The sequence below is a fragment of the Tasmannia lanceolata genome, unplaced genomic scaffold (assembly GCF_043159265.1).
Source record: "Tasmannia lanceolata isolate RefF3 unplaced genomic scaffold, GAP_Taslan_0.1 ptg000037l, whole genome shotgun sequence".
Taxonomy (NCBI): domain Eukaryota; kingdom Viridiplantae; phylum Streptophyta; class Magnoliopsida; order Canellales; family Winteraceae; genus Tasmannia; species Tasmannia lanceolata.
The window spans coordinates 19,375,727-19,401,752 of record NW_027518714.1 but is presented as its reverse complement, the minus strand read 5'-3'; the positions used below and the strand labels follow the sequence as shown (position 1 = coordinate 19,401,752).

The window sequence follows — 26,026 nt, the reverse complement described above, 5'->3', positions numbered from 1 at the left end:
TACACTATATAGAAATCTCTATAGATTGAAGAGTCAGGATCACTGAACGTATTTAAGTTGAGACCTACCAATTGAATGGTTTATATATTTGAATAAGGTGGGCCCCACTTTATTTTTAAAAGAATACATGCACTTCCGTATATATTCCAACATAGCGACGATGATTTTCAAGGAAAGGCCTTTTTTATTCGGCCATCAAAAGTATTTTACAAAATGGACTCCCTCACCATAGGAAGATCCAAGCCGTCCGTTTGATGGGCCCCATCATAAATAGGTTGTGATCGGTGGGTTGCGATCATCCTATGGAAATGATTTTGGGGGCACAACCTAAGGACAACTTGGGTCATCCTATGTCCTAGAAAACCCCTTACTTGAACTTAGGATTTATATTGCTTTTGAAAATTTTCATCTTCACCCTGTGGTCCCTCAAATAGCAAGTGTAACCCTCAATAACTCTCTGAATAACTCTCTGGGTTAGCCCTTCACCGGATCTGGGACCCTGTTTGAACAAATTTACCTTCTGAAGTATCATAATGTAAAATTTCATTCCCCATATCCCTAACTTTCTCTACTAATCTCTGTTAAAACCCTAATAAACTTTGGATTTCCACTCTCCCAATTAATCTCTATCATATCATATTAAAAAAATTCAAACATTTGGGAGGAATGAATATAGAAGTCATCCTAAGGCCTTCAAAAGTATTGGCATTATTCAGGTGCATATTTGCTGAACAAATCGTACTCTGTTTTTGCTTCAGTTTAAGAAGATATCCCTCTAATTAAATATTTTTCTTGCAATCCAAAGAGACCTTATGTCATTCATTTTTTTTCTCCTGTTTGGCACGTAAGAAAGTTTGATTGGCACGAAAATTAATTAGTCAACATTATGAGAAAAAACAAGCACAATCAATTATTGTGTGATTGTTGTCTTGCTTTTTTGTGTTGAAAATCCTCATGTGGAACAAGCACCATCAATTATTGTGTGATTATTGTCTTGCTTTTGTGTTGAAAATCCTCATGTGGAAAACAATATTTTCATTGTCCTCAAAAGAAAACTGAAGAGAGGGATGAAAGGATGAAGGTCCAATTAACCCTCAACCAAAAGCAAGACAAGACAATTACACAATGGCAACACAAAAAGATGATCTAACACTTAACCTCTTCTCTTATATTGACCTTCCTTCATCTCTCTTTCCTAAAGAGGGCCAAAGCCTTGGCAGCTCTTCAACAAAACTTGGCTCCAGACCAAGTTGGAGGAGTGTGGAAAAATCAATTGTGGGGTTGGAGGAAGTTCCTCTAACCTGGTATGTAGCAAGTTTTGTTCATTGTTCTTCTCCTCTTTCCCTTTTCCATGAGGGGACAAAACTCCTTCATTTTTCTTCAAGTAGAGTCCTCTTAACATAGGTTTTCAAAATAAAAAACACAGGTTTTCAAAAGGGGAATGATATATCGATCCGACTCCTACAACAAGGGCAGAGTGTCAAAATTCTACACCTTAATAAAAATATCAAAGTTTTTATATAGTGCCCGACCGTCAAGTACCCTCAATGATATCCCCATGATATTTGATCCAACATATCAAGGGTGGTACTTTACTTTTGAAGTACCACCTTCACGGTACTTGAAGGCCGCTTGACGGTCGGGCATCATATAATTTCTCCAAAAAATCACGGGGGTTGATATTTTCTCTCTCCGCCCTTTATATGCAAAGGGCGGCCACCATATAATTTCTCTGTAAAACAAGACATTTCCACCGTGGGTTTTCTAAGAAGAAATCTCACAAATGACAAAACCATCAAAGATAAACTGGAAATCATCTCTGTAAACATGGGAATTTGAGAAAGTGAATAAATGATCTCCACCATACAAATCCTCATTCTGTAAGAGGATTTGCATAGAGGAATTCATATACCCCTTTATCTCCCCACACTTCAACAGCACCACCTCTGTGTTCTTCCACCATGCAAATTAAAAAAAACCAACAAACAAAAAACCGTCTAACTTTTACTAAGATATAATAATCAAAGAAGGTTTAATCTTCCTAATTTTCACCTATAAACAGAAATTACAAATCAATGAAGAATAATAACAAACTTTATAATGAAAAAAAAATGTGGCAATTTGTTCGAGGCCATCTTCAAAAGAGGGATTTTTGAGAGGCACGGAGAATTGCTCTGACTATGATTTTGCCAACCTTCAATGCAAAAATTCACGCCATTTTAATCAACGCCTTTGCTCTGCTAATTGGCTTCCATTCATTTAATCTCAAGCTAAATCAGCTAAAAAACCTACAAATTGGATAGAAAACTAACCCTAATATTGAAATAATAAAACGAAAAACTAACGATAAGATTGAAAAAAGAAAACGAAAACTAAAACGAAAACCAAACCCTAGTAATGAAATAAGAAAACGAAAACAAAACAAAAGGATTGAATCAATAAAACGAAAACCTAACCCTAGAATTGAAGCTAGGAAACGAAAAACAAACCCTAACATTGAAAAAAGAAAACAGTGACCAAACCCTGACCCTAGATCGCTCTCGCTTCTTCTTTACTTAGCGCTGTGCGTAGGAGGTATTTATAGAGAAACCCAAACTTGCTAGAGGCGTTAAAACCCTAATTCTAGATGTCAGAATTACAATTGTGCCATCAGAAAAGTTTCTTCTTTTTAGATCAAATAGAAAGTCGCTTTTACGAGCAACTATAAAAGACAATTTTAGACCCTTCATTATTTCATGTCAAAGACCATTGATTAGGGTGTTCTCATTAGCATTTAATAACCAACGGCTATGATTACATAGAGGATGTATTAGGTAGCATCTTGTTTTTTGTAAAGAAAGTCACTTTTATAATAATGATAAAAGTCCATTTTCTTTTACGGTAGGATGGGGAGTAGGTGAAATCAAGACTAACATGATCTTGACATTTTACAAGAAGGGTCTAGCCATAAAGTAGACCCGGCAAACGGGTAACCTACGCGGGTACGGGTACAACCCGTGCGGGTACAGGTATTGAAATACCGGCGCGGGTAAGGGTAGACTTTCATGAACCCGGAACCCACCCAGGCAGATACGAGTATACCCGCGGGTAACCCGGCAAATTTAAAGAAGAAATTATATATATTTTTACCAAAAGAAATTATATGATGAATGGTTGTATGAACACATAAAGGTGGTACGATGGATGTACAAGCCTTGATATTTAATCCAACAGCAGTTTCTTAACAAGTCAGCTGCTGTTGGATCAAATATCAAGGATGAGATGATGAGTACATGTTTATACGCCCATTCATCATACAATTTTTCATTTGCTTTAACAAGTGTTTGTTTTGGTACAACCAAAGATACCAGTCACATAGTTTGATTGCTTTGACTTGTTTTGTTGGCTCACCAACATAGTCTATTTTTTACTGTTTAGTGTTTAGGCCTTAAGAATAAAAAGTTGAAAACCGAATGGCGGGAAACCCGCGGGCACCAACGCTCGACCCAGACCCACCTGTGATTTGCTGGTACGGGTATTTTTTTTTTTGCAGGTAATGAAATTGGTACCCGTACCCCTATGGGCCGGTTGTACCCGCGGGTACGGGTCCCATTTTCCAGGTCTACTATAAAGAATGTCACTTTTATAGTCAATGATAAAAGACAATTTTTAGACGTAAAATCAAGACCCGTTGATCTTGCATAATGGCGAGGAACATGATCTTGACCCATATTGAAAGCCGTCTCTCCTTGATTTCTTTCTCAAAACAAGCTGTTTTCGATACAATCTTTCTATATCTTTCTTGAGCGCTGCTGGGAAAACCGGATCCCATTTTGTGAGAAAAAAAGAGTTTCGAGCCACGCCCACTAAAAGACAAAGTAAGGGAGCTGAAATCCCCACAAAAAGCAATAAATACACCTTTAAGAGGGTCAATAACGATGTCACTACCGTTTTTATTTTCCACACGGAATCCCGTTTTCAAAGTATTTTCCGTCCATCTTTGAAAGCTCTTCTTCCCTTACATTGATTGCCATTGCGTCTTATTCTGGTTGTTTTTTGTGGGGGAAAACTACAAAAACATATCTTTCATAATCCCCCCAAAATTTTCTTAATCACCAATAGTATACTATAGCTTTATTTTTATTCTTTTTTCCATTTTACCCTTAGTTGTAGATAACATGGAAATTCCTAAAATTCCTCATTTCATCACTGAATCGTCTAAAAATATCTGATCCAACCCGTCAATTTGATGGGCACCCAGTAGGATGATCCAAACCATCCGTTCGATATGCATATAGTAGGATGATCCAAACTGGCCCGTTTGATGGGCTACAACTTAAATAGGTTATACTCCAAAATTTATTTCCATAGGATAATCCGAACCGTCTGATCTATAGAGGAACTGCATATTATGGAAACTTCTATAGATCAAAGTTGTGGGGATTGTCCTATGGAAATGGTTTTTGGGGCACAATATATTTACGTCGTGGCCCATCAAATGGACGGTTTGGATCATCATATGGTGTGGCCTGTAAAGTACTTTTACGCTGTAGCCCATCAAATGGACGGTTTGGATCATCCTAAGGTGTGGCCTGTACATTTACTGTTTGAAAATTAATGGACTATACGAATTTACCATATAAAATCTTTTTTTTTGATGGGTAACATGGGGTCAGGGAGACCCCTACTAGATATATGAATAAGAGGAGAAAGATACAGCTTGATAATCTTTGTCAACTACCATATAATATCTTCTTAGACAGAGATGTTGCCTTTATTTGAGAGAGTGAAAGATTACCAAAGATTTAATGTGGTCTTTAGTGATGGAGAGATTTTAGGGATTTCTAAGGGTAATTAAATGAAGGGTGGAATAGGAAAAGGAAAAAAAAATAAAAGTAATTTAAGGCACAAAAGGGTATCATTGGTAATTATGAAATTTTCAGGGGATCCCTGTAGATATATTTTTTATCTAGAGGTTTCTAGTACTTCTCCCTTTTTTTTTCTCCTTCTGTGGGAAATTTCTTTCAACTTCCCACTTCTCTTGCTTTTGTCTATTGATTCTTTGGAAGTAATTCTCGCTATCATTTGTTAAACTGGATTTTTTTTTTGCACTTTCCACAATTTACACATATATGATGACTTTTTATAGGGAGTAAGCCCTTTTAGTCCCTTATGTTTCAAAAAGTATTGTACGGACCACACTATAGGATGATCCAAACCGTCCATGTGATGGGCCATAACGTAAATAGGTTTTGCCTAAAATATCATTTCTATAGGATGATCCGAACCCTCCGATCTATAGAGGTTTCAATAATATGCAGGTCCTTTATAGAGGGCTGGGATCATCCTATAGAAATGATTTTTTGGGAAAAACCTATTTACATTGTGGCCCATCACATGGACGGTTGGGATCATCCTATAGTGTGTCCGTACAGAACTTTTTGGAAAATAAGGGACTACAACGGCTTATGCCGTATAAAATCTCCAGATATGATATGGTTATGACTTATTAGGAGGGGAGTTTTTATATGGTGCCCGACCGTCATATATCGTGCTAGTGGTACTGCCCTATAGCAGACCACTTTTTAAGAGGCTGCTGTTGGATCAGATATCAAGGATGACACTTCCACCGTACCACCTACAAGGGACTTGAAGGTCGGCCACCATATAATTTCTCATTAGGAGGGATACCACTTCCACCGTACCACCTACAAGGGACTTGATGGTCGGCCACCATATAATTTCTCATTAGGAGGGATACCACCTATGTCTTCGTCCTCACGCATTCAAATCCCTTGTTGGCATGATTCGATTCAAAGTGTTCTTTGGATCCTGATGGGGTGCGACAGCGCAGCAGCCTGTTAGCTTCCAACACGTGGTTAGAGGAGGGCCCACCGCAGGACCCTCGCCAGCAGGGGTAGTTTGGTAATTACACAGAGTAGGCGAGCTTGAACCTATAGCTGGTCGACACCTGTCTGGGAGCATTAACTCCCCAACTACCCCAATTTCTCCCTATAAAAGGGCCTTCAAAGCTCATAAATCAGGGTATTGAAATTCTCACCCACCACTCTTACAAACACCCTCTTCACTCCGGCTCATACTGACTTGAGTGTCGAAGGGCCTGTCCGGAGTACACTCCGGGTCGGTCATTCTGACCTCGTTTGCTCCTGTGCAGCACACAGCTCGTCCGGACTCTACTTCCCCCCAGCTCGGCTCTTACGTCACTGCCATATCAGTTAACCGATTTTGGGCATAACAGATTGGCGCCATCCGTGGGACCCCTGAACTAAAGGTTGTTCCAACCACTTCACAAAAATGGCAGGACGCAAGAGTGCGCGGGTGCCAACCGCACGGACCACCCGAGCCGTGCTACCCGGCAGGACTCGGAGTGAGCGACTCGCCTCGCTGGTAGTGGCAGCCTCCGCCACGGCTGAACAAAACCAGCCTCGCTCCGTAAATCTTAACTCCATGCCGACTCCAGAGCAAGTCCAAGCTCTCTTCCAACAGATGACCGCTCTCGTTGGTCAGTATCAACAGCTGCTCCAGGCGCCTCCCCGACCTCCTCCGGAAGCTCCACAACCTGTCCTCGAAAGGCCAGAAATCCACAGGGGAGGGTCGTCGCGTCGTAGTGAAGACCGGACTCACCATTCCCCCGGACAAGTCCGTCACCCCATAGCCAGGCATGCGCAGACAGAGCCGCACCGCCGTAGGAGGTCTAGGTCTCGCTCTGCGCAAAGGCGCCGGGCTCATGAGGAGCGCGCGCCACAGGCGAAATCAGGGTCCCGTCGTCGGAGCCCGGAGAGCCCTCCGGCTCTGCCGCAGGCCAATCCGTGGGGAGAAACAGGTCACCAGAACATAAAGACGACCCGGTGATGCGAAGGATAGAGGAGATGGGCCACAGAATCAAAGAGCTGGCTAAGGATCAAGGCCGGCCTGTGTCTAGGGCGTTCTCGAGCAGAACGCCGTTCACCGACGATGTGATGAGTGCCCCAGCACCAATGGGGTTTAAAATGCCAGCTATCCCGCAGTATGATGGGACCACTGACCCCGTCGACCATTTGGAGATGTTCCGGACATTGATGCTCCTCCACGGTGCGTCAGACGGTTTCCTCTGTAGAGCATTCCCGACAACCCTCACAGGCGCAGCTAGGGATTGGTACTCAAGGATCCGACCGAACTCCATCAATAACTTCGAGGACTTCGGAGAAGACCTAGTTCGTCACTTCATGAGCAGCCGCAGGCCAAGGAAAACAGCAGCATCCCTGATGACCTTGCGGCAGGAGGATAATGAACCTCTCAAAGCCTTCGTCAGCCACTTCAACAGGGAGGCACTCCAAGTGCCAGATTTGGACCCCTCGGCCGCTACGAACGCGCTTCTCGCGGGTGCTAGATCGAATGATTTCCGCCGAGCAGTGGCCCGCCGGAATCCTCACTCCCTGGCAGACCTAATGTCCGGGGCAGAGGAGTACATATCTGTAGAAGAGACACTGGCAGCTCTGGATTCGAGTCGGAGGAGAACCTCTGATGACAGGAACCAAGACAAGCCCCATGCTAAGCAGCGCAGGGACGACAAGGTCGTCAGAAGGGACAAATCCCCGCACAGGAGGGAAGAAAACTTCACCCCTCTCAACACCTCCCGGAGGCATATACTGGCGGCCATCAGCGGAGAAGAGTTCATAAAATGGCCAACTCCAATGATCTCCAAGGGAAACAGGAGAGACAAATCGAAGTACTGCCGGTTCCACAGGGACCACGGACACGATACAGACGATTGCCGACAGCTGAAGGAGGAGATCGAGCAGTTAATCAGCAGAGGCTACTTGAAAAAATATGTCCGGAGTGACACCCGCGGGAGTGACCCCAAGGAGAAGGGTCCCCAGGGCCGAAGCCCTCGGCGGTCTCAACCGCCCCCAGTCCGAAGACAGTCTCCATCGCCGGCCAGTCCACCGCCAGAAGCACACGGCTCCCAACCAAGAGGAGTCATTGGCACAATCATGGGCGGCCCGGCGGTTGGAGGCACCTCCTCCGCTGCTCGGAAAGCATATGCGCGCCGGGTCAATGCCGTGCATACATGCAGCAAGAAAGCGAAGACGGAGAATGAGATCTCCTTCTCGGACGCGGACCTTGACGGCCTGATATTACCACATGACGACGCACTAGTCCTGACTATGCTCGTCGCAAACTGGGAGCTGAGGAAAATCCTGGTAGACAACGGGAGCTCAGCCGACATTCTGTACTATCACGCCTTCGAAAGAATGATGATAGGTGACGACCGCTTAAAGCCTGCAAACTCAGATCTTTTCGGCTTTTCAGGAGAAGTAGTCAAGGTTGAGGGACAAATCAAGCTCCCTGTCCTCGTCGGAGAACCGCCCTGCCAGGCCTTCGCCATGGTCAACTTCCTAGTAGTGAGGGCCACCTCGGTCTATAACGCTATTTTAGGACGGCCTGGCCAGAACCTGATCCGCGCCGTCGCGTCCGCTTATCACCAGAAGATGAAGTTCATAACGCCCAATGGCGTGGGAGAAGTTCGAGGAGACCAGCCGCAATCTCGGGAATGTTATGCAATGGCGCTAAAGGGCAGAAATGCGACGGAGTCGTTGCCAATCGAGCTACTGGACTTGAGGGACGAAGCTCAGGGAACTCAGCCCGCCGAAGACCTTGTCCCCGTCCCCCTGTGCGAGAAAGATGAAGAAAAGGTAGTCCAGATCGGCTCCTCGCTTGACGAAGGCGTCCGGAACAACCTCACCCAGTTCCTCCAGGACAATGCGGATGTCTTCGCATGGGCCCCCACGGACATGCCCGGCATCAACCCGGAGGTCAGTTCGCACAGACTAGGTGTCGACCCGACCTGCAGGCCGGTGAAGCAGAAGAAGAGAAACTTCGCTCTCGAAAGGCAGATGGCGATCAGAGAAGAGGTGGAGAGACTCCTAAGAGCTGACTTCATCCGAGAAATCCAGTACCCGGACTGGCTGGCAAACGTAGTCCTGGTGAAAAAGGCCAATGGGAAATGGAGAACCTGCGTCGACTTCACGGATTTGAATAAAGCCTGTCCAAAGGACAGTTACCCGCTCCCAAAAATCGATCAGCTCATCGATGCCACCGCAGGTCACGAAGTGCTCAGTTTCATGGACGCCTTCTCTGGATATAACCAGATCAGAATGTATGAGTCAGATATCCCGAAGACCTCCTTCGTAACGGATCAGGGGACTTACTGCTACCGTGTCATGCCCTTTGGCCTGAAGAATGCTGGGGCCACGTATCAGAGGCTTGTAAACAAACTCTTCCGGAATCAGATTGGCCGCAACATGGAAGTATACGTCGACGACATGCTGGTGAAAAGCCTAAGCTCGTAAGATCATGTCTCCGATCTAGAAGAAACGTTTCAAGTCCTGAGAGACAATAAGATGAAACTCAATCCCACCAAGTGCACTTTTGGGGTCAGCTCGGGGAAGTTTCTGGGGTTTATGGTCAGCCAGAGAGGGATAGAGGCCAATCCAGAAAAAATCAAGGCCGTGGTAGAGCTCGCTCCGCCGAAAACCATCAGAGAAGTGCAGCGACTGACAGGGATGATAGCCGCGCTGGGGCGCTTCGTCTCAAAATCTGCAGAGAGGTGTCTCCCTTTTTTCAACGCAGTCAAAGGCCTCAAAACCTCGCCCTGGACAGAGGAATGCCAAACCTCCTTCGAGGAGCTGAAGCAGTATTTGTCCTCTCCACCGCTATTGACAAAACCGGAGCCCGGTGAGGAGTTAATCTTATATCTATCTATAAGCCCCCTGGCTCTGGCTGCGGTCCTAGTTCGTGAAGAGCGCAGCCAACAGAAACCGGTCTACTACGTTAGCAAAGCCTTGCACGACGCCGAAATAAGGTACCAGCGGGTCGAGAAATTGGCTTACGCGCTGGTAATGGCGGCCAGGAAGTTGAGACCGTATTTCCAAGCTCACACGATAAAGGTCCTAACTGACCAGCCGCTTAGACAAGTCCTCCACAAGCCAGATACTTCAGGACGATTGGTTAAATGGGCCGTGGAATTGAGTGAATTTGACATCCGGTACATGCCCAGGCCCGCGCTCAAGGCTCAAGTATTGGCAGATTTCGTAGCTGAGTGCTCCATCCCCCAGCAGATCGCCGAACCTGAAATCGCCCAAGCCCCAGCAGCGAAAGGTACTACTACAGCCGGAGAACCAGCAGAAGATGAAGCCAGAGCAGGAACCATCCCCATGCCACCAGTTGAGTATGATCCTTCAATCGCCGAAGCACTTTGGGAAGTGCACGTGGACGGATCCTCAAACAAGGCTGGTTGCGGAGCCGGTCTGGTTTTAACCGGGCTGGACGATTTCACACTAGACTACGCCTTGAGGTTCGGCTTTCGTGCTTCCAACAATGAGGCTGAGTATGAAGCACTCCTCGCTGGAATGAATCTTGCAGTCCAGACCGGAGCCCAGAGATTGAAAGCTTACTGTGACTCCCAGTTGGTCGCCAACCAAATCCAAGGTATATACGAAGCCCGCGACGAGCGAATGATTAAATACCTCTCCCAGGTCCGGCAACTATCCTCCAAGTTCAGAAGTTTTGAGGTTGTCAGAATCCCCAGAACGGACAACACAAAGGCAGATGTACTGTCCAAGCTGGCCGCATCCGGATACACGACTCTCGGGAATATATGCATGGAGTTCCTACAGGCCTCCAGTATCGAAAGAAAGGCTGCTGAGATAATGCAGGTGGAACACGAGCCCTGCTGGATGGATGAGATCGTCGACTACCTGCGTAGTGGGAAACTGCCTGAGACCAAGAGAGATGCGCGCAAGGTGATCCAAAGAGCAGCCCGTTTTTCACTTGATGGCGAGAACTTGTTCAAAAGGTCCTATACTCTCCCATACTTAAAGTGTCTCCGGCCCAGCGACGCCACGTATGCCCTGCAGGAGACACACGAAGGTATTTGCGGGGAGCACTTGGGGGGCAAAGCCCTGGCGATCAAAGTCCTCCTTAGAGGTCTGTACTGGCCAACGTTGAGACAAGACGCGCTGACCCTGGTAAAGAGATGCGAGAAATGCCAAAAGTTCTCCCCCACCATTCATCAGCCCGCCGTGTCTATGGTCCCAATTGTCAGCCCGCTACCCTTCGCTATTTGGGGAATGGATATCTTGGGCCCCTTCCCACCGGCCTCCGGAAGGCGCACCTTCGTAGTAGTGGCTATTGATTACTTTACCAAATGGGTGGAGGCTGAACCTCTAGCCCAGATCACCGAACAGAATGTGCAGAACTTCTTCTGGAAATCAGTAGTCTGTAGATTCGGGATTCCTCGCGCCCTGATAACAGACAACGGCAAACAGTTCGACTGCCGAAACTTTCGGAAGTTTTGCTCCGACCTGAAAATTGAGCAGCGGTTCACCTCCGTAGCACACCCACAGACCAACGGGCAGACAGAAGTCACAAACCGAATCCTGCTGCAAGGGATCGAGAAAAGACTGGACGAAAAAGTTGGTCGATGGGCAGATGAGCTGTATCACGTCCTATGGGCCTATCGCACCACCCCGCGCACACCAACGGGTGAGTCCCCATTCAACCTGTCCTTCGGAACAGAGGCGGTAATACCTGTCGATGTAGGCACCCCGTCCGCCAGAATTTCCAACTTCAACGAACAGCTCAACGGTGACGGGCTCCGCGCGAATCTTGACTTATTAGAGGAGGCCAGAGAAGAATCCCGAATAAGAGTCGCCGCCTACAAGCAGAAAGTATCTCGCTACCATGACTCGAAGATACGCCCTAGAGAGTTTCGAGTTAGAGATCTTGTCTTAAGGAAAGCTGCTATCTCCCAACCCAAGAAGGCCGGAAAGCTTTCCCCAACCTGGGAAGGGCCTTACCGAGTAAAAGAGGTGATTCGCCCGAGAAGTTATAGACTGGAAACACTCGAGGAACAACTATTACCACATGCCTGGAACTCGAAGAACCTTCGCAAATATCATCAGTAGCAAAGTAGCTGTGGACCCCGATCCGAGACGGGGGCGCGGGGGACGTGCCCCCACGACGAGTCTCTCTAGATCGTCCACGTGAAGGAGAGCCCCACCAAGGAACTCTCGAAAGAGTGCCCCTCACAGCATGAGCGGCGATGTAAAGTGAGATACCTCTCGATTCGGGGACTAGCCCAGATTCGAGGCGTACCTTAAACAAAGAAAGAGTCGCCATCCAAGGAAGTGGGCCCTGGATCCCATGCTGTGCTCTGTTGCAACGGATAACCAGAGATATAAAATAGGGTTCGTGCCTGATGACGAATGGGGAAGGGATTAGGCGCCCCCAATTCGCCCAAGTGCTAGCACCTGGTCTCTTATGCCATTTATTATTAATTTTGAAGAGTTTTGGGCGAAAATCATGCGAAATGGGAACGAATATCTCCGAGATAACGTCTAGCTAATCATGCATGTCTCGGAGATGAATAAGAAGCACACACAAAAGAAATGAAAGATATGTCGCCTAAGAATAGCTAGGTTATGAGTGCCATGCCTAATTGGTGTCTAAGTTCTGGTGGACAAGCACATGCATGTTACAGCTAAAGGTATAAGATCTGTACATAAAAATAAGAAAACACAGCAAAACACACAACACAACACGACTCGACACACGACCCGACACGACAAACCCTAGACTCTAATGCAATACTTGACTCGGACCAGAATGGCCATCCATCCTAGCTGCACTACGTATCCCGGCCTCGGGAAGAATCAGAGCCAACGTAGTTCGGTGCCCTATTCTAAACTACGATGCCTAAAACTCTAGGACCGCTATCCTAGACTCGATCCACTAGACTCGACTGATGTTTAAAGCTTTTTGTGCGATTGCTTAAATTCAAGTGGATTGTAATTTTTAGGACTCTATATGCCCTAACTAATGCAAGTTGATTAGCCTTAAGCTAATGCAGGTGAGCCCTATATCCTATGTGTATCTAGGCTGTGCATTCTAAGGAAAACCATGGGTTGACTATATGCTTCCTAGTCTAGCCATCGGTTCGACTAAATGTCTAACCGATCGACTTGAGGCCTCCTAACTCTAGGGACACTCACACGACAGGACACACCATATCAATACAAATCAGGACCGACTCCTAACTCTAAAACACCCTAAATATCTAGGACAGACTCCTAACTCTAGGGGAAGATCTTTTTTGAAAAGGTTTTGAAGTTTTTTTGTATTTTTTTGGAATATTTGAAATGTTTATTTTTAAAGGTTTGGCTGGACTTGGGATGTGGACCCCAAGCTGCACTACGTACCCTGTTGAAAGGGATCAAGCCAACGTAGTTCGGACAGAATTCCTAACTACTCTGCACATGACTCAAGATTTTTTGAGATTTTTGATTTTTCAGATGTTTTTGAATTTTTAAGTGTTTTTGAAATGTTTTTGTTGTTTTCAAGTATTTTTGAAATGTTTTTGTTGTTTTCAAGTATTTTTGAAATGTTTTTGTTGTTTTTTTTGACACCAGAGAATAAAATCCTATCATCATAAGGGTAGGGAGACTTCTGGAATCCCGCAAAGGTTGGACATCATCCTATACTTTGCGGGGGAACGAACAGGAAAATAACTCGGCAAGGGTTGGACAGCATCCTATACCTTGCCGGAGCGGGTAAAGATCACGACTTGATGAGAGGATGGACAGAATCCTAACCCCTATGATGATAGGAAAAATTCCTGGACTGACTGAAGGACTGACTCTCAAACTGGAAATTCTAAAAAATATATGCTAATGAGACAAGGCATGTCTCTTAAAGAGATGGAGGACAAATAAGGGTGTTAACACCATTTGCAAGAGGGTTGCACATACCAAAATGAAATGGGTTGCCATTATTAAAGTGAAGAGGGCTGTACAAACCAAAATGAAATGGGTTGCCATTATTAAAGTGAAGAGGGCTGACAATATCAAGATGAGGGGGCTGACATATATATATAAACAGAAAAATGAGGTGGCTGCCAATACAGAGTCGGTATGCTTGTGTGGGACCCGCTGTGGGACCCGCTGAGACCCGCCGCTGTGGGACCCGCTGATGTGGGACCCGCTGGGACCCGCTGTTGTGGGACCCGCTGTGGGACCTGCTGTGGGACCCGCCGATGTGGGACCCGATGTGGGACCCGTTATGGGACCTACTGATGTGGGACCCGCTGTGGGACCCGCTGAGGGACCTACTGATGTGGGACCCGCTGTGGGACCCACTGGGACCCGCTGTTGTGGGACCCACTGTGGGACCCACTGTGGGACCCGCTGGGACCCGCTGTTGTGGGACCCGCTGTGAGACCCGTTATGGGACCCACTGATGTGGGACCCGCTGTGGGACCCGCTAATGTGGGACCCGCTGTGGGACCCGCTGTAGGACCTACTGATGTGGGACCCGCTGTGGGACCCGTGTAGTGCGAAGAATGAATAATTATAAAATAAAATAAAAAAAATGAACTTACGCCAGCTATGGGAGGAACAAGAGATCCAGGAAGGTGTTGACAGAGTCGTGCTTGTGTGGGGCCCGCTGATGTGGGACCCGCTGATGTAGGACCCGCTGATGTGGGACCCGCTGGAGGTGGGGCCCGCTGGAGGTGGGGTGGAGGAGATGTGGATGCCGGTGGAGCTCCGGTGGTTGGTTGGGAGGATGCCGGAGAAGGTGGCCGGAATCCGGTTGGGTTGCCGGAGGAGAAGAGGTGGTGGTCTGTGGTGGATGGAGGGTCGGATGATGGTGGTGGTGATCGGTGGATGGTCGGTCGGAAATGGGTTTGGCCTCGCCGGATTCCGGCTGGGTTGCCGGAGGAGAAGACTCTCTCTCTCTCTCTCTACAGATCTCTCCTCTCTCTCTCTCTCTCTCTCCCCTCTGGTGATCTCTCTCTCTCTCCCCCTCTGGTGATCTCTCTCTCTCTCCCCCTCCCCTCTGCAGATCTCTCTCTCTCTCTCCCCTCTGGTTTTTTTTCTACTGTCGTTTTTTTTTCTTTTTTGTTTTCCTTCTTTCTCTGCGAGAGAGAGAGATCAGAAGACCCATGATGACGAGTCATCATGAGGGGAGAAAATGAGAGTCTTTTGTCCCCCTCTTGTCCCCCCTAATTCCCTTAAATTTTGCAAAAAAATAAATAAAAAAATAGAAAACAATTTTCAAATGGCATCGGATGCCATACGAAAACCAAAACTACTCATTACGCCCACTTTAAAAACGAAGAAAATGATGACCGTCCTTATTCTCTCTTTGACCACATAAGCGGGTCCCACCACAGCGGGCCCCACACAAGCGGGCCCCACGCAAGCGGGTCCCACATCAGCGGGCCCCACATCAGCAGGTCCCACACAAACGGGCCCCACAAAAGCGGGCCCCACAAAAGCGGGTCCCACACAGGCGGGTCCCACACAAACGGGTCCCACACAAGCGGGCCCCACATTCTCTTTTGCTCGGATTAATTTCATTCATTTTCCGTCTGACCTCGGGATTTTATTCGAATATGCGGGTTTAGGGCCTTGTCAAAATGGGGTGTCTACAGTAGCCGACACACACAAAAAAAAAACTTTGTAAATATCTCCTGAATGTGAATGAAAGAACCTTTTCTTTTTGCAAATGCCTTCGTGTCCGTCAGATTTCGAAACCCAGTTCACTAAAACTAGGGTACTCAACGTTTGGTTCGCCACGGCTCGTCTCCGCAAAGACCGGGAGCCCACTCCTGGTCCGAAACCAGCCCGGATGCAAAAACCAAAGCTCCTTCGAAACCCAGTTCACTAAAACTAGGGTACTCAACGTTTGGTTCGCCACGGCTCGTCTCCGCAAAGACCGGGAGCCCACTCCTGGTCCGGAACCAGCCCGGATGCAAAAACCAAAGCTCCTTCGAAACCCAGTTCACTAAAACTAGGGTACTCAACGTTTGGTTCGCCACGGCTCGTCTCCGCAAAGACCGGGAGCCCACTCCTGGTCCGGAACCAGCCCGGATGCAAAAACCAAAGCTCCTTCGAAACCCAGTTCACTAAAACTAGGGTACTCAACGTTTGGTTCGCCACGGCTCGTCTCCGCAAAGACCGGGAGCCCACTCCTGGTCCGGAACCAGCCCGGATACAAAAAAACCAAAGCTCCTTCGAAACCCAGTTCACTAAAACTAGGGTACTCGACGTTGGGTTCGCCATGGTTCGTCTCCGCAAAGAATCGGGAGTCCACTCCTAAGTCCATGACTCCAACCTGGAGCGATAGTTACGCATCATACAAAAAAAGCAGTATAAACTAGAGACGGACAAGCATTGAAGAGTTAGACAAACAAAAGTTCTTTCCATTCATATGTTGGGGCCTCAGAGGACCATTACAAAAAGGAGTTGGGCCTCCAAGGGGCCATTACAAAAAGGAATCACGTAATCGCCAAAAAAGGGGCGGAAAAGAACTCAGGGCGCCTCATCGCCCCCATCCCGCGCTGGATCTGCCCCCGGGGGCAAGAGTGCGTCAGCTGCGGCCGGCTCCTCGCCAGTGAGCGTCGGCGGATCAGGTATAACCATCCTCGACAGGTCAACGCCCGGATTGGAATCCTTGACCTGCCCAAGGCAGTCAAAGAACCCTATCTTGTAGGCCTCACTAGATAGAAGAAGAAGTTCGTCCTCCTTCTCCTGAACGGCAGTCGCCTGCCTCGATAGGGCTCTCTCCCTCTGAGCGTTGAGGGCTTCCGTCGCCTCCTCCTTCTGCGCGGCCAGCTGAGCGGCAAACTCTTCTCCCAACTGCTTGATCTCTTCGGCAGATTTTTCTACGGACTTCTTCAGCTCCTTCGCCTCCTTCTTCAACTTCCCATTCTCCTCCTCAGACTTAGTTATAGCATCAGAGAATTTCTTACTCTTCCCTCGCAGATCATTGAAGTACACTCCGATCTGCAAAAATACAGAGGAGCAAGTGTTAACACAAGCAAACAAAGCAGAAGGCGAGCAAAGAGTAAGCGTACTCGTCAGCCATCTTACCTGATAAAGAGAAGAGAATACGGCCTCTTCGGCCGTAGCCGGCGGCTCGTGGAGAACCTGTTGCTTGTCTTTGTCAAGAATACAGTTAGTTTGAATCTCTACAGCCACCCGGCTCTCTCCAAGGCCGGAATCAGTCTTTTAGACGGCCCAGTTCGGCCGAAAAACGTTATCGCCGTGCCTCGACGGGGGCGGAAGGGTGCCAGCAGACGTCGCCACGGTCTTCGAGGACCCTGCGCCCCGGCCGGATGAACTCACCAGTTTCACCGAACTCTTGGGCTTGGGCTGGGGCGGTGCGTCCTGAGTCGGAGCCGGACTCGCCGTCTCTGGGGCCTTCCTTTTCTGGCCCTGACGGACCGTCCCGAAGGCCCCCTTCCTCATCTTATCCACTAACGACTGCTGCTGCATCTCTGAAAGATAGGCAAAAACGAAACCAGTCAGGGACAAAAAAAAAAACAAAAAAAAAACAAAGGGGTGGAGAGACGAATTTTAAAGGAGGCTATCTACGTACATGCCCGGGTCGCAGTACTAAGGCCCAACCCAACCAAAACCTCTTCCCCTTGGAAGTCTGAACAATCAACAGGCCCCTCATGGTCCAGCACCCCCCGAAGTAGAGCGAGGGTTCTCGCATCTTCACCCTCGAGAAACGGTTTGCGACTCATCGCAACTGTATCCGGGGTTCCCCATTTCAAAGGGACCGGCCAAGGCTCGCTGGACTCCGTGTCCTCGACATAAAAGAACCTGTTCCTCCACAGGTGTATGGAGGTGGGAATGCCAGTGATCATTTTTATCTCCGGACGCTGGCTAATGTAAATCCAACCCCCACCCTTGTGCTTCTTCAATTGCGCACACGCGCGGAACAACGGTACTGACAAGTCCCTCCGAAGCCGGCCCCGAATGAGGTATACAAACCCCGTGAGCAGCCTCCATGAGTTCGGCGTCACTTGGGCCGGAGCTAGCCCGTAATGCTGAAGCACCGAAGCGAAGAAGGGGTGTAGAGGAAATCGGAGTCCGGCCCTCAGTGACTCGTCATATATGCAAATGTCGGAGCTCTCGTTACAGGCTCTATCTCCCTCCATCGCCTCCCTCAGTCCAAACCTGGATGGGATGCAGTACTTATCCCTAATCACTGCCATGGCGGACTCATCCAGGTAGTTCTCCTCATTGAGAGCCTGTATGTTGTAGGTAGGGTTGGCATCCATACGGGCCCGTGCTACGACCTCAACGGCCCGGCCTGGTTGAAACGTTGTGGACGCCTCGCCGGCGTCACTACCAACACTCCCCCTGTGGGACGTAACTATCCGTTAGAAGCGGAGCGGTGTTCAGGTCTAATATCGCCTCGTCCTCCCCCTCCTCATCACTACCTATAACAGTCACACTCGCCATTTTCGGGGCCGGTGACCAAGTAGGCCTATCCTCGATCCTAATCAACGATCTAGACCCTGAACTACTAGAAGACGATTCCCCCGAACCGGACTCAGAACTAGAGCTACTAGACATGAAAGCAGGAAAAGAAATGAATGAGACGCGCTCAAGAAAAATTACCGGATCACACTGAATGCTCCCGAATCCACCGCCGTTCACAAAAACTACACGGCCCGAACTGACCTTCGCCGAACTGGACTTCGCCGAACTGACAGAGGAAAAAGAAGGGAGAAGGAGGAAAAGTAAAAAGTGAAAGTGAGAAGGCAAAACCCACTCTTATATAGATTTCTCTGAGGCGGTATGCATTAAATGAAGGGCGCACGTCTCGAGGACGCCCGAGGGGTGCCACGTGTCTCGTATTAACGGCGGGCACAAACTTCGAGATAAGTTCCAAGCAGTCCGGCCCAAGCCGGACTGGATATGACGCGTTTCGCTAAACGACAAAAGCAGCCCGGCCCAAGCCGGACTGGATATGACGCGTTTCGCTAAACGACAAAAGCAGCCCGGCCCAAGCCGGACTGGATATGACGCGTTTCGCTAAACGACAAAAGCAGCCCGGCCCAAGCCGGACTGGATATGACGCGTTTCGCTAAACGACAAAAGGCAGTCCGGTCCAAGCCGGACTGGATATGACGCGCTTCGCAAAACGACAAAAATCAGTCCGGCCCAAGCCGGACTGGGTCGCTAAACTACAAAAGGCAGTCCAGCCCAAGCCAGACTGGATATGACACGTTTCGCTAAACGACAAAAGGCAGTCCGGCCCAAGCCGGACTGGATATGACGCGTTTCGCTAAACGACAAAAGGCAGTCCGGCCCAAGCCGGACTGGATATGACGCGTTTCGCAAAACGACAAAAATCAGTCCGGCCCAAGCCGGACTGGGTCGCTAAACGACAAAAGGCAGTCCGGCCCAAGCCGGACTGGATATGACGCGTTTCGCAAAACGACAAAAATCAGTCCGGCCCAAGCCAGACTGGGTCGCTAAACGACAAAGATTAGTCCGGACTGCCTCCAGATTCCGGACTGCCTTCGATTTCCGGACTGCCCCAAACTCCGGACTGCCTCCATTTTCCGGACTGCCTCCAAAATCCGGACTGCCTCAGATTTCCGGACTGCTCCGGAACCCGGACTGCCCCAATTTCCGGACTGCCTCCAGATTCCTGACTGCCTCCGATTTCCGGACTGCCCCAGATTCCGGACTGCCTCCGATTTCCGGACTGCCCCAATTTCCGGACTGCTCTGGAACCCGGACTGCCCCAACTTCCGGACTGCTCCAAAATCCGGACTGCTCCAGATTCAGGACTGCCACAGGACAAGCCTCGACCACTCTCGATCGGAAGCGTACCCCACCATATTTCCCCAAGTCACCATAATAACTTGGAGAACTGGGGGGCAACTGATGGGGTGCGACAGCGCAGCAGCCTGTTAGCTTCCAACACGTGGTTAGAGGAGGGCCCACCGCAGGACCCTCGCCAGCAGGGGTAGTTTGGTAATTACACAGAGTAGGCGAGCTTGAACCTATAGCTGGTCGACACCTGTCTGGGAGCATTAACTCCCCAACTACCCCAATTTCTCCCTATAAAAGGGCCTTCAAAGCTCATAAATCAGGGTATTGAAATTCTCACCCACCACTCTTACAAACACCCTCTTCACTCCGGCTCATACTGACTTGAGTGTCGAAGGGCCTGTCCGGAGTACACTCCGGGTCGGTCATTCTGACCTCGTTTGCTCCTGTGCAGCACACAGCTCGTCCGGACTCTACTTCCCCCCAGCTCGGCTCTTACGTCACTGCCATATCAGTTAACCGATTTTGGGCATAACAGATCCTAATACTAATTTCTTGGTCACGATCCATTTGTTTTCTCACCATCCATAAGTGTCCTAGTAGGTCCTAGGATAAGGGCAAGTGCCAGTGGCCCAGTGGCCCAGTGGGTTTGGGACATAGAGTCAATGGTTAGAGGAGAGGAGAGAATGACTCGGAGTTAGAGAGATGAATGACAAAATACTAAAAATAGGAATCAATCAGGAAAAATGCTCGACTAAAATTGTGGGACTTAAACCTATGTAAAATTAGTCCCAAGTAATCCAAATGGGGCGGATATATCACTTCCCTTATCAAAAGGGAGTTAATATTTTCACCTTTTATTTCTACAAATGATAAAGAAACCAATGTCAACATACTACTAATTGTAGAAAAAAATTACAAATAAGAATCATAAATGGTATAGAATGGGTGGAAATATAATTTGCATTGAAAAAACCCAATATGTTAGGAAATATGAGCGGCTTTTGTCTTTCAACTTTTGGGGTTTTCTGGAAAATGGTATTTACACCCCTATTTGCCGGCTTAGAGTTTCTCTCATAACTGCAGTTTATAGGTATAAATGCTAGAGAAGGCGTGGAAATATCATTTCCAAGAAGAAAAAAAATCCAAATTTCAACGGAACATTCTAACTCCAATTTTGCAAGATTTTCTCTATACACACTCTCATGTGCAAATGACCTAATTGTTTAATTAGAAATCTCCCATGGGACTCAAACCTTATTTTATACAGGAAGTCATATCATTGTTGACTTTCTAATTAGTTTTTAGGAAAATTTGTTAGGAAAATGCAAAGATTTCATGATATTGTGAAGTAAGGGTAGAGTTGCAGAATTTGTAAAAGAGGGGTTGTCAGGTTTTTAAAAGACGAAAATACCCCTCTTTAGTTTTACTTTTAACCCATGAGTTTTTACTTTAACCCTTTAACCTTCTCTCTGTTTCTCTCTTCCCAAACGACTCGCCGGAGAAACTCGCCAGAGAAACTCGTCTCCGACGTCGCTCTCGACGGCCGTTGTACTCGCCGGAAGCAGGAGTCCCATAAACTTTCACCGTTTCTCACTTTTCCCATTCTCTCTTCCGAAAGGACGGTTTATCTCGCCGGAGAAACTCGCCGTCGACCTCGTACGTCTCTCCCGAAGCCCGTTCTACTCGCCGGAAGCACGACATAGTCGGCGGAAACCACCCCCTCTCGCCGGAATTCAGTTTCCTCCCCTACACGAAGGTAATTTTCAAATATTTCTTCTAGGGTTTAGTTTATTTTGGGTTTTTTTTTAGGGGTTGGATCTCACACACTTTCAACAATGTATGTTGCTCTACATTGCTCTCTGAAGCTCTTTTAAGTGCCTCTTGACAAGTGTGTGAAACGGATATGCATTAGTATGTAATTTTTAAGGCTTTGAAATGGTTTCGAAGGGGTTTCATTTGGAGGGTTTCGGAATTTTGAGGGTTTCAATGGGCTGGAACTATTAATTGTTAGGAAGAAAATATCTTGATATAGGGTTTGTAGGTTTTGAAACGTTGGGCATTGATTTTTGGTTTGAAAGGGTTTGATTTAGGGCTTTAAATGGTTTCAATGATCTCATTTAGGGTTTCAATGGGTTTGAACGGTTTAGGGTTTGTTGTAGGGTTTTTCAATGCTTTAATTTAGGGTTTCAATGGTTTCAGTGGTTTGAATGGGTTAATTTAGGGTTTGGTTTCAATGGTTTCAATGGTTTGAAAGGGTTTCATTTAGGGTTTGAAACAGCATCTTGGGATTGAAAGGGTTTCATGTAGGGTTTCATTATTTTCATTTTGGGTTTCAAAGTATTTCAATGGTTTAGGGTAAAATTTAGGGTTGATTTAGGATTTCAATAGTTGTGAATGGTTTGAGTTAGGGTTTTAGTTGGGGTTTGAATTCTTTCATTTAGGGTTTCAATGCTTGCAATGGTTTAAGGGGTTTCAATTAGGATTTCAATGGGTTTCAATGGTTTGAAAAGGTTTCATTTAGGTTTTCAATGGTTTCGGCATATTTCATGTTGGATTTCACTCTAGTTCATAGGGTTTCATTTAAGGTTTGAAAAGGTTTCAATGGTTTATGGTTGTATTTATGGTTTCATTTATGCTCTGTATGGTTGCCGGGTTATTTTTGTTCCTGGGAGTTATGTGGGAGAAAAAAATACCCTGGGAGATAGGTCGGAAAAAAAAGTCGTAGAAGTATCCTGGTAAAATAAAAATCCCATGTTTGGTTATGTGGGAGAAAAAAATAGCATGGGAGATATGGTGGGAAAAAAATAACCTTTGTTTGGTTGGTTGAACTGTTGGGTAGAAAAAAATTCTTCTGAAGCTTATTATTGATTCCTGAGTTTATTTTAGTTCCTGGGGTTATGTTGGGATGGGATGAAAAGGCAATCATTACAAAAGTGGGATTAAAAAATTCACCCCACAAGTAATCATTACAAGAGTGGGATTAAAATAAACCTAGTGGTAAAAGGCAACCAAACATGGGATGGGACCAAAATTTAACTAACTCTCCCACATAACTCCCACGAGCCAAAAAAAACCCGGCAACCAAACAGAGCATTAGGGTTTCAATGGTTGCATTGGGGTTTGAAAGGGTTTTATTTAGGGCTTATGAAATTGGAACCAGTATTCCATGGAAGTTGGATCCATGGAACCAAATATTAGAAAGTTGGAAGCAGTATTCGATGGATCCTCTATCTAGTAATATTGGTTCCAACTGTGTAATTTAAGGTTCCCTGGATGCGCTAATCAGTAATCTGTTCCAACAGTCTAATATGTGGTTCCAACTGTCGAAATTGTTGTTCGAAAGGGTTTCATTTGACTTGGTATTTCAGCATTTTTGATTTTCGGTGTGAAAGGGTTTCATTCAATGCGTTTCATTCACTTGGGGTTTCAATGGTTTTGAGTGGTTTCAATGGTATGCATGGATCTTCTCTGCGGTAAAGAGTGGTTTTGTTTGAAGTTTGTAAATGTTTTTAAATTCAAGTATCTATATAGTGTTCCATGTGTGTAATAATAATTAAATGTGGTTTGAAGTGTGTTATACTGCATCGTACTTTGGTGAATGGAATAATAGTGTGTTTGAAGTTTGTTTTCGTTCAAGTATCTTGTCCTGGTTTCTGCAGAGAAGAAGTGGAAGTGGTTCCCTTTTTCGTATTTGCAACCCCCTAAAAGCGTAAGCCAAAACTCCAATATAGAGATCATGCCGCGCACAAAGAACGCGAAGAAGACTGCCACTGTGCCCCAACGCTCTTCCAGCCGCAAACGGAAAGGGAAGGCTGTCCGTGAGCCCTCCCCTCCCTCACCTTCCTCCGAGGAAGCCGAATATATGGGCGAAGGAGAGGAGGATGTCGAGGTCGGCTCCGTAAAGGCGGCATCCTCCGTCCGTCGTATAGAAAGGAAGGGCATATTGCGAGGTAGGAAAATCGTCTTTGAAGATCTTGCCGCATATGATGTTCGATCCCTTTTTGTGGCCTTTGGATGGGTCAATTTTCTCGGAGTACATTGCGATTCATACCCGACTCTTGTGAAACAATTCTATGCCAATTATAGAGTCGACGAAGATTATAAGTTCTTCCAGTCCACAGTCAATAATAAAACCTTTCGCATGACCATAGAGAAGTTTTGTGAAGTCGCCTCTCTTCCCACCACAGGCGACGAGAGTTTCTTTTGGCCCGGTACCATTGATGACTTTGATCGTTATATGGTTGATCCTGTCACTGCTTATGGGGAGCTTGGTTGCAGACCCCCACCTAATGACGGGTCAACCAACGTGTCCTACAATTCCCTTAGCCGTAGGTGCAAAGTCCTACACAAGATTCTGATCAGCAATATCACGCCTCGCGGAGGTAATAGTGACATGGTCCGGCCTTTTGAGGCGTTTATTATGTATCGACTTCTAAAGGGCCAGCCCCTTCACCTTGGCTATATCATACTTAGCTTCATGGAGGACACCAGGACAAAGGCCTTGGCTAGTCTACCATTTGGGATGCTTCTGACACGTATCTTCCAGCATGAGAAGCTGATCAAAGGTAGCGAAGAACGCGTTCGTCCTTCTAATCCAATGAATCGTACAACTATAAAGGCAATGCGACTTGATGACCAGAGGCCCGCTCCACCACCTCGTCCGCAGGCTCAGCGTGTATCGGCAGAGGAGCTCGTTGCACATCGTCAGTACTTTGACGAGAAGTTTGCTGCGCTTTCTCAGCTCCTTGCATCTCATCGTGAGGACCATGTCGCGACACAGCAGGCTGTGAGCGCCCTACGCACCGAGGTCTCCACCCTCCGGCAGGAGTATGGGACGTCATTCAGCTCCCTCACTGAGCAGGTTTCTTCACTCAGCGAGTTCGTCCGCCGCCTTCTGCCCCCAGATCATTAGGTTGTTGCTGCCGATGAGAACTGTACATGATCCCTATGCAGTTATTTACTTTTTGGTTTACTTTTTTTGGCATGTATATGGATGGTATGTTATTATGGTTGATATTATGGATTAATGGATGGTAGGTATGTTATATTTGGGTTTGATATGTTATTATGGATGGATGAATGGATGATATGTTATTATGGTTGTTCAATTTCTCTGTCTTGGATGACTGGTATGTTTTCATGGTTGTTATGAATAGCAATGGTCCTACTAATCCAATGAATGGTACAACTCTAAAGTGACTTGGGGATATTTGTGAGGCCTTTATGGACAATTTTGATTCTGTTTACCTGTGCATGGGACTAACACTGTGTTTCAAGTGGTTGTCGCTGCTTTGTACAGATTGTGTTTAACTTAAGGATACAAAGGTTCCCATTTCTTTCGTTGCGGGTTCGTCATGGTGATTAACTTCTCCATTTCCATTTGCATCTCCTTAACTTTCTACCTCAACTGTTTCCTAATAGCTTTTTTTGCAGGCCAAATATGTCTTCTCTAGATGCTGTCCTTCCCGCTTCCAGGAGTCCTTCAAAACGTTCCGGTTACATGATGCGCATAAGAATTTGATAAATGAGACCCCATTCAGAGATTTGGTACTACACAAGAACCTCGAGGATGTGGAGTTGCGCAAGAGGATTTTGTCGACATTGGTGAGAAAGTGGGATCCGAAGCGGAAAGCATTTAGATTGGGGAGCATTGTAGTTCCTTTTCTAGTTAGTGATGTAGCCAAAATATTAGGCTTAACTATGAGAGGGAAGAGGGTGCAACTAGATTGGGATAGCATCACAACGGTGGATGGTTGGAGGTTTCGGCTTCCAACAGCCACCTTCGAAGAGGTCGTAAATGTTATTCATGCGGAAATGGATTCAAATGAAGAAGAGTCGATAAAGTCCACAGTGAAACATTTGATATTGTTATTTTGCAGTACTGTGTTGTTCGCACAGAGGGATCACAAGGCATGTTCTTGCCTATTCCCTTATATTGATATGGGGACTATAGGAGATGTTGCGTGGGCTTATCTCGTTCATGAATTCTTGGTCCTGTCCTTAAATTCACATGCTGCACTTGGTGGGAAGGGGCATATATTGGGTTGCTCTATCATTTTACAGGTAATTTTCCATTCATGCCTTATAGTTACTTGTTTCTAAATTATTAGGAGTGCGTAAATAATGTAGCCGCATTTCAGGTATGGGTATTTGAGCATACCACGTTCTGGGTACCTGATTACCCTGATGCTTATCCACGTCTATTTAAGTGGATCGGTGAGGATACGAAGAAGACGGAGCATAGAAAGTTGATTGACCGTGTTCGTGATGGGATGGTAAAACCAACTGAGGTGAGAGATTAATGTTAATTGGTCGTTGTATGTATGTATGTCTTGCGTGTTGTTTTATTACATTCGTATTTGTAATAAAAAAAATATGACATTTATTTCAGGTGGTTCTGA

General features: G+C 46.8%; 2 protein-coding genes and 1 non-coding gene across 3 annotated transcripts; 2 read left to right on the top strand and 1 right to left on the bottom strand.

The window, feature by feature from the left end:
• Window positions 1–2,110: 2,110 nt before the first annotated feature.
• Window positions 2,111–2,238, bottom strand: LOC143862780 (small nucleolar RNA snoR86). Its single transcript, XR_013240489.1, has one exon. It is a non-coding gene; the product is annotated as a small nucleolar RNA snoR86 (small nucleolar RNA).
• A 4,613-nt stretch (window positions 2,239–6,851) lies between these two features.
• On the top strand, window positions 6,852–8,301 carry LOC143861297 (uncharacterized). Its single transcript, XM_077372234.1, has 4 exons — window positions 6,852–7,135; window positions 7,304–7,621; window positions 7,727–8,183; window positions 8,293–8,301. Exons 1-4 carry the CDS (start codon window positions 6,852–6,854, stop codon window positions 8,299–8,301), a joined length of 1,068 nt encoding a protein of 355 aa, XP_077228349.1.
• Window positions 8,302–9,881: 1,580 nt separating this feature from the next.
• LOC143861296 (uncharacterized) lies at window positions 9,882–11,948 on the top strand. The gene is made up of 2 exons (XM_077372233.1): window positions 9,882–11,009; window positions 11,361–11,948. The coding sequence occupies exons 1-2, from the start codon at window positions 9,882–9,884 to the stop codon at window positions 11,946–11,948; spliced, it is 1,716 nt and encodes a 571-aa protein (XP_077228348.1).
• The last annotated feature ends 14,078 nt before the right edge of the window (window positions 11,949–26,026 follow it).